The sequence below is a fragment of the Silurus meridionalis genome, chromosome 11 (assembly GCF_014805685.1).
Source record: "Silurus meridionalis isolate SWU-2019-XX chromosome 11, ASM1480568v1, whole genome shotgun sequence".
NCBI lineage: Eukaryota > Metazoa > Chordata > Actinopteri > Siluriformes > Siluridae > Silurus > Silurus meridionalis.
In genome coordinates this window covers 5,701,270-5,717,500 of record NC_060894.1, presented here as the reverse complement: position 1 = coordinate 5,717,500, position 16,231 = coordinate 5,701,270, and the positions used below count along the sequence as shown (strand labels likewise).

Below are 16,231 nucleotides of genomic sequence, written 5' to 3'. Positions count from 1 at the left end.
TCCCTCTGCTGAAAAAAAAAAGAATAAAAGAAAGAAAAAGCACATTTCAGTCTTAATGTGTCATGTCTGAATCTCAGTTTTTTTTTTATTTGATTTTTATGCGTCTTTGATCTGTAAGTTACTGTGCCAAAACTGTACTGTTGTGCAGGTCTGAATGAAGTGTACAAGTGAGAGAGAGAGAAAGAGAGAGAAAGAGAGAGAGAGGGAGGGAGGAAGGGAGGGAGAGGGAGGGAGAGAGCAGCCGTGTTCTCTGCATAGTTTACCTTTTCTCTCAATGGAGTCAGTCTCACCTCTCGTGTCTCAAGTATGCACACTCATTTTTCTCCGGTCATTTCTCACTGAGACATGTCCAAGTCCAGAGGTTTCAGACAAAATAGGAGTGTCTCCCCCTTCTGTTTGTCTCCCTCTGTCTCGCTTACTTTCTTCCTCTTGGCTCATCTTCTCTCTTTCCAGACTTTGAAGGGAGCTCAGGCTCCTAATATAAGACAGGTCCCTACCACAACAAAGGAGGCAACGTTGACTTTGAATAAACACTTTCTCCTTTTTTTTTATCCCTCCTCCCTGTCTGTCCCCCTCCACTCCCATTTTTCCCCTCTCTGTGTTATTTTGCTTTTGGCTCTGTTGCGAAGTATGTGCACTTGTTATGTGTTCTCCATGGTAGCCAGGCTTCTGGAATAGATTAAGCCGGGAAAGAACGGGGGAAAGCGGTGTAGGGGTGGAGGAGCGGAGGGATGCATGAAGGGAGGGAGAACAGAGCGCTGAACTCGGTAGAGGGAGACAAAGGTGTGGAAGGGATGGAAGAAAGTGTGAAAAGAAGAGAGAAATGTGGACAGATGGGTGGAAAAGTAACGTGAACAGCTGAATAAATGGATGGAAAAGTGTACGCATAGTGGGAGGATTGAGAAGAGAGAAAGAGAAAGAGAGAGAGAGAGAGAGAGAGAGAGAGAGAGAGAGAAAGAAAGAAAGAAAGAAAGAAAGAAAGAAAGAAAGAAAGAAAGAAAGATCAGTAGAGCAGCTCAGTATCATTATTAGGATTATAATGTTTTCTGTTAAGAGTTTTTGTTAGTAAAAGTTAGCTTTGTTTTTAATAGCTAGATCTTTTCTTTCTTTTTTTTTTTTCTTTTTACATTTACAAGCCAATTTTAATAGAAGAAAAAGTAAAGGAACAAACAATCAAGGAAAACACACACACACACACACACACACACACACACACACACACACACACACACACACACACACACACACACACACACAATTTTCTGCCTTCCATCCTTTAATACAGTCTCACCCTCATTACCCATCCACCCCATTACCCTCCACCATGTATCACTTCTCCTTCCAACAGCCCCTCCATCAACCTTGTTGATAATAATGACTTCACCCAGCATCACCCATCCACCCAGCATCACCCCTTATCAAGCCCCCACCAATCATCATCCATCCCGCTACATCACTCTTTGTAACTCCTTCACCCACAGCACCCATCCACACTGCATCACCCTCGTAACTCCTTCACCCAGCAGCACCGTCTACACTGCATCACCCTCCATAACCCCCACCCAGCAGCACCGTCTACACTGCATCACCCTCGTAACTCCTTCACCCAGCAGCACCCATCTACACTGCATCACCCCTCATAACCCCTCCACCCAGCAGCACCGTCTACACTGCATCACCCCTCATAACCCCTCCACTGATCATCACTCATCTTATCTTCCTCTCTACTCATAACCCTTCCACCCAGCAACACCTCACCATTCAACATCACAACTCCACACAGCAGTATCTCTCATCACCCCTCCACTCAGCATCACCCTTCTACCCCTCCATCCAGCATTAGCCCTCCAAACCTCATCATCTGTCTACCCAGCATCACCTCACCATTCAGTATCATAACTCCACCCAGCCTCTTAACCCTTCACCCAGCATCACCCCTCATAACCCCTCCTTAAAGCAACTTCTTTCTACCCCTCCATCCAGCATTACCCGTCCAGCATCACCTAACCATTCAGCATTATATCTGCATCCAACATTATCCCTCCACCCAGTATCATACTTCATCACCGCTCCACCCAGCATCACCCTTTTATCCCTCAAACCAGGATTACTCCTCTAAACTTCACCACCCCTCCACCCCACAGCTGCCCTTTAACTCTCCTCTGTGGCGGCTGGCTTTAAGAAAACATACCCACAAGTCTCCTTCCTCTCAGCTGGCAGGAAAACATTACCACAACCAGACAACTCGCAAGTACATAAATGGACATACTCAATGCCTTTTTTCCGTTGTTGCGGCGGCGGAGAGATCGGCTGTTTTACTGTGTGTTTGAGCGCAAACCGCAAGCGTTCAGTAGCTGCACGGTGATGACTCACACGCTCTCTGCGGCATCTGCTGCTCGAGCGGCTCGGCGCGAGGATGACGCCGCTGCTGCAGAATCCGTTCTGCCATGCACGCTGAAGATTATTTGACTTTTCATCCAATACTTTTTCTCCTTATGAAATTCACATGAAGATGCTGGCAGAATCCGTGCACTTGAGGGACTTGCACCAGAATGTGAAATGAGTGAACTTTTTTTTTTTGTCATGTGAAAAGCAAACGGTTCCACTTTTGCATGACTAATAGTCAGTAACTAGTCAGTCATGTTCCTTTGTGGAAAAAGAAAAGAGTTAAACATCCAGGCTGCACTGGCATGCTGCCGCAGTTCCTCAAAGCTCTCCACGCGCCAGCTAACTGTCATTTAATTCCAATTTGGCCTGAAAACTGATGGCATATGCGCACCCTGTTCATGACATGAAACATATCCAGATACAAAACAAATGTGTATTAACAACAACAGTAACTAGTATATAATTAGCATAATTAGAATAATTAGCATGGGATTGAATAATGAAGTGTAATTATTGATTAACCTGATTCAGAATTTCTAGAATAGAAAAAATAGACACTTTTCAGGATTTCCGTGCTGTAATGCACATCTGGCTTTTGTAAAACATAACAAATGAACAAGGGGTGAAACAGAAATAAGAGTTAATGCAGTAATTGTGAATATGCGACCTGGACTTTTTGCTTGTTTACTTCTTAAGTATAAACTATCATTTTTTAATAATGCATATTTCTACTCATGGTCTGATCACTTTCACTCATTCTCCCTTGTGAAATCTTTGGAAAGTCACATGTTCAAACGGAAAGCTGCATAATTTGAACTTCAGGATACTTATGGGAAGATTAAAAAATTTCTTTGTGGTTCTAGGAAAAGTTCTGTCATTCTTTATTCTTTACTTCCAATGATATGCTGAAAATGAGCCGAAATTGAGTTTTGATTTTTTTTTTTAAATATTTCAATATTTTAAGTAAACTTTACTTTCCACGTCATCAACATGGGATTTAAGCTCAAATATCTACGTTTTTAAATATCTATGAGGTTTTCCAAATTCAATTTTCAATAATATTTTTTGCATTCTTAACTTTTCATCACAATCATTCAATCATTCAAAGGTTATTATTTTTAAAGTCTAAAGAATAGGATGCAGTCACTCTACATTTAAAATTAAATGACGCATATTTGTGGTTAGATGCATTGGATTTACATAATTACTATTTAATATTGATGTTTCTTGAGCGTAACATTACATTTAAAAGAATTAAACAAGGCTGGTAGCTGCATACCTCAGCTGCTTCTGCTTATTTGACAAACCAGCTTTTTTTCTTGTTTTTCCCATTTTCTTTGTAGCAGGAGATGATGAGCAGGTGGCCGTTAGCAGGTGCTTTTTCTTAACTGATAGTTAATTAATCACAATTGAATAAAATTACATGATTATAATTATGATTCTCATTATTATTGTAATTGAGTAATTTTTATTTTCACAGCAGAAGCATATCTGATTTAATCCTGAGCCCTGGTTATCCAGATGCTTTGAGCCTTTGATTATAAAACACTTTCTATGGAAGTGGCAGCTCACTGTTATTGACATTGGATTTCTGATCAGAGGTTTTTGAGTTCACCTCCCAACACTGCCAAGCTTTCAATTTCTACACCCTTAAGCCCTACTCAAACTTCTCAGTTGTATGAGTGACATAACTAAAACTTTGAATAAAGATATTTCTTAAATGTTCATTTTCACTTAAACAACTTTCGTTATAATGTTAGATAAATCTCTCAAGTTTGGTCCTGGAGACAAACTGCTCCTGAGATACTAGTAATCATGCCCCCTTCTGCTTTCTGGAACTGCCTGATCTATTTTAATGCTCTACATTTGGATGGAGTTCTCTTTATTTAGAGGCCACTCACTGCAGCTGAGGATGGTTCTACATGAACAGCTAAGGATCCATGAGGTTGCTGTGGAGAGTTAAATTTGGAATCATGAGGATGGATTTGGTCTGTGATTGTGGTTACAATGAACAATGATCAGTCTATATTAAATGGACACTTGATGTCACCCAGATGAGAATAAGTTCCCTTTTTACTTTGGTTCCTCTCAAAATGTCTTCCTCATACCATCTCAGGGAGTTTTTCCTTTCCACTGTTGCACTGCTGATTATAGATATATGTATAGGAACTAATCTATGATGCTAATATGTCTATTTATTTTTGTAAAGCTATTTTTAGATGTCCCAAATTGCTAAAAGTTCTATATGAATAAAATTGATTTGAAAACATCTCACATGAGTTATAAATAGCTCCTTAAAAATCCTGATTAGATTATGTCCTCTTTGTGGTGTTCTGTTTGACCTCATAAATCTCATTCTCTCTTTTATTGTAGTCTTTTATTTGGTTAACTGGAGAGGAAGTGTTGCTGAATTTATCCTCATTATATCTTTCACTCATGTTCACCTCTTCAGCTCAATTTTTATCTCTCACGTTCCTCTTTCTTGGTGTCTGTGTACCACTGTTTTTATTCACCTCAAAGAGAAATGTGTATGTTGAATAATTCACTTATTCTGGGAAACAAAACATATCTCAAATTTTAGCTTCACAATATCTTAGTCACTTTCATTCATTTCAAAATTCTGTTTCTCTGTCTCACTGTGTGAGAGGTTACTCGAACTCTGTGTGTGTGTGTGTGTATGTGTGTGTGTGTATTTCTTGAGGGCAGTGCCTTCATTCCTCTGGCATACTTCACATTCTCCATCAGTCTGTGGCACTCTGCCCCATCTCTGCATTAGAGCAGGATTAAATGATTGGTTCCCATAACACTGCAGGCAAAAGAGCCGTGATTACAAAACTGAGCTAATGTATTTGCCTCCGCCTAGTGGTTGAACAAAACAAATGCAAATACTTTAGCTTTAAACTACTCGAGTGACAAGGAACTGTTAGAGTTTACTATTATGATCCTGGCAGGGAAGAGTGAGTTAAGAGTAAGGATTATCACATGGATTTGGATGTTTAACAAGCACATATGGTTTTGATGGTCATTGGACATTTTAAAATCTTTATAATGAATCAGATATTTGATTTCATAATAAATAAAATATCTGTAATTGACAGTATTTAAGTTGCTGAACAATCCTTATTTCTCTCTTCCTGTCACCTATATTCTATCCCTTTCTCTCTTTCTCTCTGTCTGTCTGTCTGTCTGTCTGTCTGTCTGGCGTACCTCCACCTCTTTCTCTAACAAAAACGTATCGAAAATGAAGTGATTATGAAAAGCTGAGCCAGTTCGGCAGACCTGTTGGAGCAATGAGAATGAAACACTACTGCATGTGCTATCCTTCAGAAGACAGCTTTTTTTTATGTCATTTTAGTCTTTTCTCTGCTTGTATTCTATATGGTGGTTGTTTAGCCTGGATACATTCAGTTTTTGTATTATACATTAAAATAATGTGAGGTTCAAATACCAGCGTGACATTAAACAGGTAATAGTAACTGCTACTTTTTACTTAAGTACATGTCAGAGCCCAAACTTCTTTACTTTAATTTGAGTAAAAAAGTGTAGTCAGTACTTCAACTTTCACAGGACTCTCACATTATGGGGCGGAAATAACATAGGTTATTAGGCGATGCCACGGGTTGAAGAGACGCTTGCCAGATATCTCTCTCCTGGGATCGCCTCCTCCTTTAAGACCCTGTTTTATCCCCAGCTCCTAAAGAACGACATTTCGATAAGGGACTGCCAGAAGCTCGATTGATATAGTATGGTAAGCTTCACCCCCGAACAACCTGTGAGCCAAAAGGGTGGATATGTAAAAGTATCCTCGGACCTGATGTGAAACACGACCTGCTTGAGGGTGAGCATCCTGAACCTGAGCCCCATTAGCGAGTGGTTCAAGAAACGTAAATTTAGGATCAGGGGTGGTGGATGCCCGCTGGAGGTAGCTGTGCCCTGAAGCACATCCTGTGGCAGGGTTAACAGCCCGACCTGCTGGTGGCACTAAGGAGGGACAGGCACTGTATAATGAGGTGTACACCACCATCCCAAAACTAACGCCCTTTGGTTGTCGCTTGCCGGAGAGGACGACTCTCAGGTTTGCCGACTCTTTGGGCTTGGGCCTAGAGTGTCGCCCAGGGCGCTTGAGCCCCTCCGGGGGGTGGTCCTGATGTCAACACTCTATTTTTATGGATCGGGTGCCAGGTAACACACTTGGAAGCTATAAGGGAGGTAGCGCTGAAATGCCGCTGACTGTTTCTTGGCCTTCTGAGACTTGTCGACGACCGCACCTTCGGCGAACAAGCCAGAAGGGACCATTGGGGTGTTTTGCAAAAAAGGATGATATTTCCGACAGGGTGAGCCACAGATGAGTTACTGTGGCTACTAAGGCTGATATGGACAGCCCTAAAGCCTTGGCCATTTCTTTGGTGGCCCTGAGAGCTAGGTCGGCAGTGCAACATAACTCTTTACGTCAGCCCCAGAGCCAAATCCCTCATCCATCTCCCACAGCAGGTCAGCATGGTACGCCTGCAACACAGCCATCGTGTGGAGGCAACCTGCAGCCTTCCGCGCTGCCGCGGAAGTCTTTCCCACCAGAACCGAAGTCGACCGCAATGGCAGCGGCCTTGAGGGACGACGCTGCACCCCGGGAGAGATAGCCAGCTAGCATCTTTTTGACCTGTGGCATCATCCCATAGTTGCTCTCTTTCATCCCCACTATGTTTTATGCTATATTTTATAGCATTAACACTGTGCTTTTTATCATAATTATGCTGAAAAAAAATTCATAATCAGTTGCTTTTTAGAAAGAGTGGCATGATGAATTATAACCTGTCTGTATTTTTCAGCATTCATAATCCTATCAATTTAGAAAATATTAAAAACACCATTGGCAGAAGTGCAGTTCCAAACCAGGACAGACCCTTCACATTCAGTGAAGGTCACAAGCACTTATTTGTCCATTTCTCTCCAACTCCTCATCTCACAAATTGTCGAAGATTTATACTTATCTTCATTCCAATATTTGTGAGCTTAAGCATATCTTAGCCTTTTCTCCATGTTCCCTTAATAAAAAAGTGTTTTTTTGGCTTCTACCTTCTACAAACACAATTCCTGATCAAGCTTCTTTAGACTGTAGAAACTGACAAAATTAAGCCAGGTTCAGCCTAGCTTGACTTCTTCCAGTTTCTAAATGAATACATTCTGATCAGATTCTGAAATCTTTTTTGGCCTTCTAGTCCTTTTTTGTCTTTGACCTCTCCTGAATTTATTACACAACTATATAACAACTTAAATACCACATCTTGAGCATTCAGGTTGCCCTTTGAGATTGAGATTTTGTGTTGAGGAATTGCAAGACAGTTTGCATGTTAAGCATGTGAAATGCTGCATCGATCTATTGGTCACATGCCTCAACAGGTAAGCTTATTTTTAAGTGCAGTTGCATCAGGTCTGAACACTTATGTACAAGTGATATTTCAGATTTTTTAATACAAACAACATTAAAAAAAACCCAAACAAACAAAAAACAACTTTTTAGTTGGCGGCAGGGAATGGATCTTGGTGTGGTTTCCGCCACTCAAGTTAGCACTGCCATTGAGTATACTATCATAACAAGTATATTAATGATTTTTATTGCTACTTTGGGGACTTTTTTTTAATAACTGTATACAATATAACCAACACATTTCTTAAATGTCTTGATTTTTCAAGCTGCATAATTCTTAGCAATGATCTAAAAGGCTCTGGATTTTGCTCGCACGGTGTCGCTGCTCTGTGAAAAAGCTCTCTTCTACAGTAGGGTTATGGAAGATAAGTTTGCTCTCGCTGCTCTGAAACCAGCTTATATTTTTCTTTCACATGGACAGCAAGAGACAATGTTAACAAGGATACTGTTCCTAGCACAGATCTAACGGATACTTGTTATCTGTCAAAGGGGAGGAGTGTAAGAGTGAGAGAGAGAGAGAGAGAGAGAGAGAGAGAGAGAGAGAGTGTGTGTGTGTGTGTGTGTGTGTGTGTGTGTGTGATGAGGAAGCCATGACAGTCCTGGATGCTCTGCACAGACACACACCCTTTAAGGATTATGCAGGATGATTTTATTTTTTATTGCATGAGGATTATATAGGTTTATAATAAATTATATATATATAGAGAGAGAGTTAATTTCTAATTCCTCAGTGATCTCGGTTTTTTTATTCGGATCGGCACGTTTTCTGTTTGCAATGGATCTGCAAGCTTTCGCATTTTACAGGAGGTTATGGCACGTCAGATTGCTGATGTTTACCGCGCTATGGGGTTTAGCTTCCACCGTGACGCGGTACTCCATCCCGGAGGAAACTGCAGAAGGAACCGTGGTGGCGAATTTAGCAGCAGATTTGGGACTGGAAGCGCGCAGTCTCGTCGAGCGCAACGCGAAGCTCGACTACATCCACAGCAAAAAATACCTGGACATTAACAAAGAGAGCGGAGATATGTTCGTGACCGAAAACATTGACAGAGAGCACCTCTGTCCCGCAAAGACCTCATCCTCCTGCTTCCTTAAAATGGACGTTGTGATCGAGAATCCCTTACGCATATTTAATCTCGAGCTGGAAATCATGGACATAAACGATAACGCCCCTCAGTTCAGGAGAGAGCGCATCCCCCTGGATATCTCGGAATCTGCGAGGGCTGGAGAGAAATTCTCTTTAACAAACGCCGTGGATGCTGATGTTGGAGAAAACTCTATCAAGACTTACTTCCTGGGCCAAAGTGACGAGTTCACCATTGAGATCCAATCAGGAAGTGATGGAACGAAATACGTGGACCTCGTTCTCCAAGCGCCTTTAGACAGAGAAAAGCAGGCTGTCCATAGTCTCATCCTCACAGCCGTGGATGGTGGCACACCGGCGCGCACTGGTACTGCTACTGTCATCGTGAAAGTATTGGACACCAATGATAATGCTCCTCAGTTCGACAGGCAGGTGTATTCAGTGGATCTGGTCGAAAATGCCCCGTTTGGTACGCTTTTTATGCAGCTCAATGCAACAGACAAAGATGAAGGCACCAATGCTGAGGTGGCATACTCCTACACACTGTACACGTCTGAAAAAACACAGGAAAAATTCTCGCTGGATCCCACAAGTGGGGAAATCCGAGTGAAAGGCGTGATTGATTACGAGGAGACTCAAAGTTTTGAAATGTACGTCGAAGCTAAAGACAAAGCGGTAAGTCCACTTTCGGCACAATGCAAAATATTGGTGTTTATCACCGACTTAAACGATAATTCTCCTGACATCATGATTAAATCCTTTAAAAGATCAGTTAAGGAGAATGCACCTCTGGGAACGGTGATAGCTGTGGTCAGTGTAAGTGACAGAGATTCTGGAGATAATGGCAAAGTGTTTCTTTCTTTACGTGATGCTGAGGTGTTGCCTTTTCTTCTTAACAAATCATCATCCGAGGATTACTTTGAACTGACTATCAAAGATCCATTAGACCGTGAGAAAGACTCTAGTTATGAGATCACACTTAATGTAATGGACCAGGGAACTCCCCCACTAAGTGACAATGAGACCATTAGCTTGGAGATCCTAGACGTCAATGACAATGCACCTGTGTTTCCCCAGTCATTTTACATGATTCACCTCCATGAAAACAATGAGCCAGGTGAGCTTCTCTGCTCTCTCACTGCACATGATCCAGACCTGAGTGAAAACCAATACCTGGTCTATTTTATAGTAGAGAAAGAGATCTCCAACACGTCTGTGTCTACACTTTTCTCAGTGAACCCGGAAAATGGGAACCTTTATGCCCTGCGTGCCTTCGACTATGAGCGTGAAAAGGAATTTCTCTTTCACATAGAAGCTCGAGACTCTGGTATCCCATCGCTCAGTAGCAATGCCACAGTACATGTAATCATTCTTGACCAGAATGACAACGCGCCTCAAATCGTGTCACCCTGGAGAGCTCACGAGACAGCTGTTGACCAGGTGATTCCACGGGCTGCTGACCAGGGCTCACTGGTGACTAAGGTGATCGCACTGGATGCTGACTCAGCACAAAACTCACGCGTTACCTACCAATTCCTCCAGGTCACTGATGCATCACTGTTTACTTTGGACCACTACAATGGTGAGGTAAGGACCGCTCGCATGTTCACCTACCGAGATCCAAAACAACAGCGGCTCGTGATTGTAGCCAAAGATAATGGAAATCCTCCACGCTCGGCCACTGTCACCATCAAAGTTTCCACAGTGGAACAAGTATTGGTCACACAGTTAACAGAGACAACAGAGATGCCAATGGAATATGACCTGTTCACAGATTTAAATCTCTATCTCTTGCTCAGTCTGGGGTCTGTGTCTTTTCTGCTCCTTATCACCATTCTGGTCATCATTGTGCTGAAATGCCAGAAGCCCAAACCTTCCAAAGCATCTGTTCAGAGCCGAAACAGTGTCGCCAGCCAGGGGAACTCAACTATCGGTGACTCCACCCTCATCTCCAGTGATGCATACTGGTACAGTCTGTTTTTAGCTGAAACACGGAAAGGAAAGGTGGTGGTTCGACAGCCATTGCCTAACGGCACTGGCTTCATCGTGTCCAGTATACCACGGAGTGCTGCCCTTACAACCACCAGTGAATCAAGATCTTCCACACTGCAGGTAAATAATGCACATGTAAAGTGTAAAAAATGTGAGAAGTAAATTGATATATATGTGATTATAGTCCATATACAGTTAGCTCAGAAATTTCCTTAGCTACTTGCATCTGGTAGAATTGAGTGGAACTGAGTAGGCATAAATCTTTGCTGATTTACAAATGTTTCCATTACAGTTTATTTACTAACCAAATGTTTGACCCCATTACTGCTAATACGACTATGCTGTGGAGGAGAAATATAAATACCAGTTACATCTACAGGTCATTTAACCAACAAATAAATAATGTGATTTAAAAAACGTTCCTGTCTTTGTACATCCAGCAACAACAATATAACTTCAACTGTGTTTTTAGCAGTCAACTAATTCATTATCAGCCATCATCCTGCTAAAATAATAAGAATTAAAAATGATTCAAATTTATGATTGAACTAAACATGAAATGATGTCCTTTAGAAAAAAGGGTTCAGGCACATGTGAGTTTGTTTGATAGCTGGATTGTTCTCTATTTGACATATACAAAACTTTATATTTTGCCTTACCATGCTTTCTGTTTTCTGGCAGGAATCCAGCAGTGATTTACCTTGATCCTGAATATAAATTACATTTCAAATGTGAGGAAAACGTGGTCTAGCTGGAGAACTCGTGAGAATTCAGCTTTAATAAAGACTTGTGGCACATGAAAAACCTCATCTGACTGACCGATGTATCTCTCATCAACCTGTAAACGAAGCAGAGGCTTTGCATGGCTAAGAAGACTTTGTATCACTTAGATAAGTCATGAAAGCACTTTGACTATTGAGAGGAAGAAGGAAGATTGTTAAAAAGGTAAAGCCCTGGATTTGTGACAAGATGAGAAGAGACTCATTCAAAAAAGTATTTCTTTATTTTTTTCGGTCTTAGAAATGAACTTTATTTATTATGCATGCAAAACCAGGGCTTCTTTGGTCATGCACGTTGAACTGAATAAAAATTCATTGAACATAAAATATAATTTGAAGAGCACAATTTCCTGAACCAGGCATGTGGCTTGATTGGATATATGATAACCTGGACATTATTAGTTGGAAAAAAACTTTCGAAAGTTAAGTTTGATTTGTTTAGAAGTTTTCAATGGCATAATAAAATTATGATAACACCTAACATTATTTTCCAATAACATATCGTCCACCCTTATCTCTTGTAAAGTTAGTTCACAAGTTTCGAATAAATGAGGGTTACTTTAAAAAAAATCAGTCCACAAAATACTGATAATCAATAGAGTACAAGCCCATTATCAAAAATGTTGGGACACTGGGTAAAATGTACATAATATCAGAATGCAGTGGTTTACAAATCGTATAATCCCATATTTTATTCACAATAGATCAAATATTTAAACTGAGGAAATGTACTGTTTTAAGAAAAAGAAAAATGGTCCCTTGGGGTACGCTGACTGTTATAAGAAAAGGGAATGCTACACAATGGTAAACATGGACCAGTCCCAACAATTTAGAGATGTGTTGCGACCACCAAATCCAGAATTACAATATAAAAAAAATAGTACATTTCCTCAGTTCAAACATGTTTTCTATGCTTTATTGTGAATAAAATGTGGATTTATGAGAAGTCATTGCATTATGTTTATACATTTTATTCAGCTTCCCACTGATGGGGTCATATATAGCTCAGGTCATATAAATGCTAACACTACCTGTCAGTATACAAGACGTTTTACCGTCATTTCAGATCTGCTGCTTTCAAGACTACTTTAGTTTACATACCAAGACCTTAATCAAATTTTTTAAACTCTGCTGCTTTCAATGCGACTACCCAACAAATCTGTGCAGAGATGTGTGTAGCTATGAAGCTTTAAAGAAGCAATAAGTAGCATTCATATGTTAAAAAATGGTGTGTATTTTAAGAGAGAGTTGCACAAATATAATACCTTTACTAGTATAAAGAGAGAGCGATCAATTTCATACTCACTCGATCATTTAATGATAAACAGTGGTGGGTTTACTAATCTTAAACACAAACTAATTGTATGTTTCAATTATTTCACACAATCATACTAATTACTTATCAGGATGTTGGTTTGTACATCTGAAACCAGTGGAATAATTTAGCATTTCTTTATTGCCATAGTTGATCAAATCTCCTGCAATAATTGCTAAAATGCATATTAGACATCCAAATTATAGTTAATATGCTTAAAACAGTATGTACCTGGTTGATCATATGACTAGCATACAGAAAACATGACATAACTTGAGATTAATGAGAATATTGTGAGTAAAATACTACTTACTGCTTCTTTACATATGATCAGACTGTTTTTCTATAAAGAGCTGTATCGCTTGGTAATTTTTGCCAAACTTTAAGCAGATTTTTGGAAATGTTTTTTTATTGTTTTATACATGTAAAAAGGGCAAACACTCATGTATATATGTAACATTCAACCGAGAAGCGTATTGTGTATATCGCTGCTTTGCGTTAAGTGCATTACGTTCTGCGTTGTGTTCCTGCTGCAGTGTTTGAAAATGCCAAAATGATAAAAATGCCAGCTATGTTATATGATGGAATAGATAAGAAAATATGAAGCAGATGAAAGAAAATAAGTGGAAAAGAGAAAGACTGTGTATTAAAAAATTGGGTTATGTATTGCAGTTGTTAAATCTGTAGTGATTATGAATAAACATGAAATCAACCTCCTTATATTAAAAATGTTTGGATATACTAATATATTGTATATGAAATTATTGACACATATGTATATATCGAATCAACAAATATATTTTGTGTATTAAACTACACATCTATCTATCTATCTATCTATCTATCTATCTATCTATCTATCTATCTATCTATCTATCTATCTATCTATCTATCTAATATATACAAAAAATATTTGTTTGTTGGTTATAGTTCGTATGTACTGTGCATATATTGACAGTTTTATGTACAGTAATGAGGAACTGCAACCTGTTAATGGTTTCTAAACACAAGTGTTCATCTGGCCAAACATGGAAAGAAAAAGGTTAAAAATACTGTGCCTCTTTTTTTATTATTATTATTTTTTTTCTTTTTACTTGTGTGCTTTGTGATTCAGCACAGACATGGTGGTGCCTAGTGTTGGATGTGTGACTGAAATCTGAACAGTGTGTAAAGCATGCCATCTGGACAGACTGAAGATTATGAGATGAACAAAAAAGTTTTCAAAATCTTTTTGCATCTAAACCAGACTTAATAAAAAGAAATTAAAATGTAGTTAAAATTACGTGTGTACATTTAATCTTCAGTATTTATTTGCAGATCTTGTGTTGACTTTGCGTCATTACTTTGGATAGTGGGATATTTGTCAGTGAATGTATGAACATAATATTTATTTCTATAGCGTCAGTACCAGAATGTTATTGCTTCTTTAAAATTGATTTTGTAAGTACAGTAATATAAATAAAAAATTTATAAATTGGTTTACTTTTCTCTTTATCAGTTTATAAATAAAGCCTAAAAAATCCAAATCATTGGAATCAGTTAAATTTTACAAATGCAATTAATAATATGCATGCCCTTGTTTCATCCCCTATTTATTTTATCACATGATAATAGCTGCAAATTGCATTCAGTGGATGTAACACTCTCACCATGGCAACAGTTGCCATGACAACCCCTGTCTCTCTTTATTTAGAGCTCTATACGTTTTTCAATCCACTTCATCATTCATTGTGAACGAAAACACACACACGCACACACACTGCTCAGTTTCATCTGCACTGGTTCTAATTTTTTTAAGCTACAAGTTTTTTCTAACTTTAGCAGTCTTAACCCGTCCCATCTAGCGCAGATCACTTTTTTTTACCCAGTTTTTCTTTACAATGATGACATATGTTAATGAGAAATGTTAAGAATTGCTTAATAAGACCTGCTTTAGATGTATTTGCAAGATATCAAATAACATCATAAAGACAATTTAAGGGATAACAGGCCAATCTTACTGTTTCTCTAAAAAATGATTTGTAATGATAAATTTTTATATATTTAAGCAAAATAGAAAGTTGGTGAATTTTAATTTAGATCATCCAGATTATCTTTTCAATCAGAAAATAAAGTGTCAGTTATCTAATCATTACATAAAGTTTCTACTAAAAATATTGACCTAAGTCGTCAAAACATGGAGTCTGTGTGAAAAAAATAAAGATATTGAAATGAATACAAACATAAATATTAAAAATCTCAGGATCAGTAATTCTGCATACTGAAATTGTTGATGATGATGACTTCATCTCATGATCTTGGTTTCTGGATTGTGTGTTTACTGTGTACTTTTGTAGGATGGCTTTTCCAGACAGATCCTTCACTCACCCTGCAGGTTACTGAAGTTTTTGGAAGTAATACATGCAGTTTTTTTTTTTTTTTTTAATAAAAACCGCAACATCACAATATTTTTGTGCGCCCTCTTGTGACCAGTGTGCACTTTTACACCCACATATAACAAAATTATTTCTGCTGATGATCCGACTATAAAACATCACCATTAAGCATTTATTTTGTTTGGCGCACGCAGTTACCATACATAGCATCCTTTCTTTAAAAAATTAGACATAGATGGAAAACAACTCGTCCTGGAAATGAGAAGCATCCAAGACTTACCACCGTCGTTCAAAGTCAAGTAGTCACTGATGACTCTGCTACAGTGAAATCCAGTCATGTTCAGTTTTAAAACTTGTTATTTCTGAAAATAAAATATTGTTGTTTTGCACTTTGCAAAAAAAAACATTGTTTTATGATTCTTTTACTGTTAAACAGTGACAGTTGTTTGCCATTGATTATTACAATTTATGTACTTTATATTTATTTGTTTATAATAATGCCTTTCTGTATTTATGTTATGTTATTTATCGCAATGTTTTGAAAAATCAGTAGTAAAAAAATTTTAGTGGTGGGTATGGGGTCTGGTGGGCGAAAATCTAAAATATCGCTTAGGGCAACAACAGAGCCCTGAGCACAGTGATTGCGTTAATCACAACAAAAAGTTCAATGTTTTAAATCTCAGAATTCTCTGTTTGTATTAGAATCCACAATAGGGAAATATTATACACTATCGTCAATAGTGCACTTGACAAGAGAGAAAACACCCCGTATTATGTCTCAGTAACAGATAAATGAGTTCCTCCTCTATCCATATGTTCTGTCTGTACATATTTTTGATGTAAGTGATAACGCATTTTCATGCATCTTCTATG

General features: G+C 38.8%; 1 protein-coding gene across 1 annotated transcript; it reads left to right on the top strand.

Moving 5' to 3' along the window:
* Positions 1–8,399: 8,399 nt before the first annotated feature.
* LOC124393325 (protocadherin alpha-C2) lies at positions 8,400–13,824 on the top strand. The gene is made up of 2 exons (XM_046861068.1): positions 8,400–11,009; positions 11,571–13,824. Exons 1-2 carry the CDS (start codon positions 8,589–8,591, stop codon positions 11,592–11,594), a joined length of 2,445 nt encoding a protein of 814 aa, XP_046717024.1. The 5' UTR covers positions 8,400–8,588; the 3' UTR covers positions 11,595–13,824.
* Positions 13,825–16,231: the final 2,407 nt, after the last annotated feature.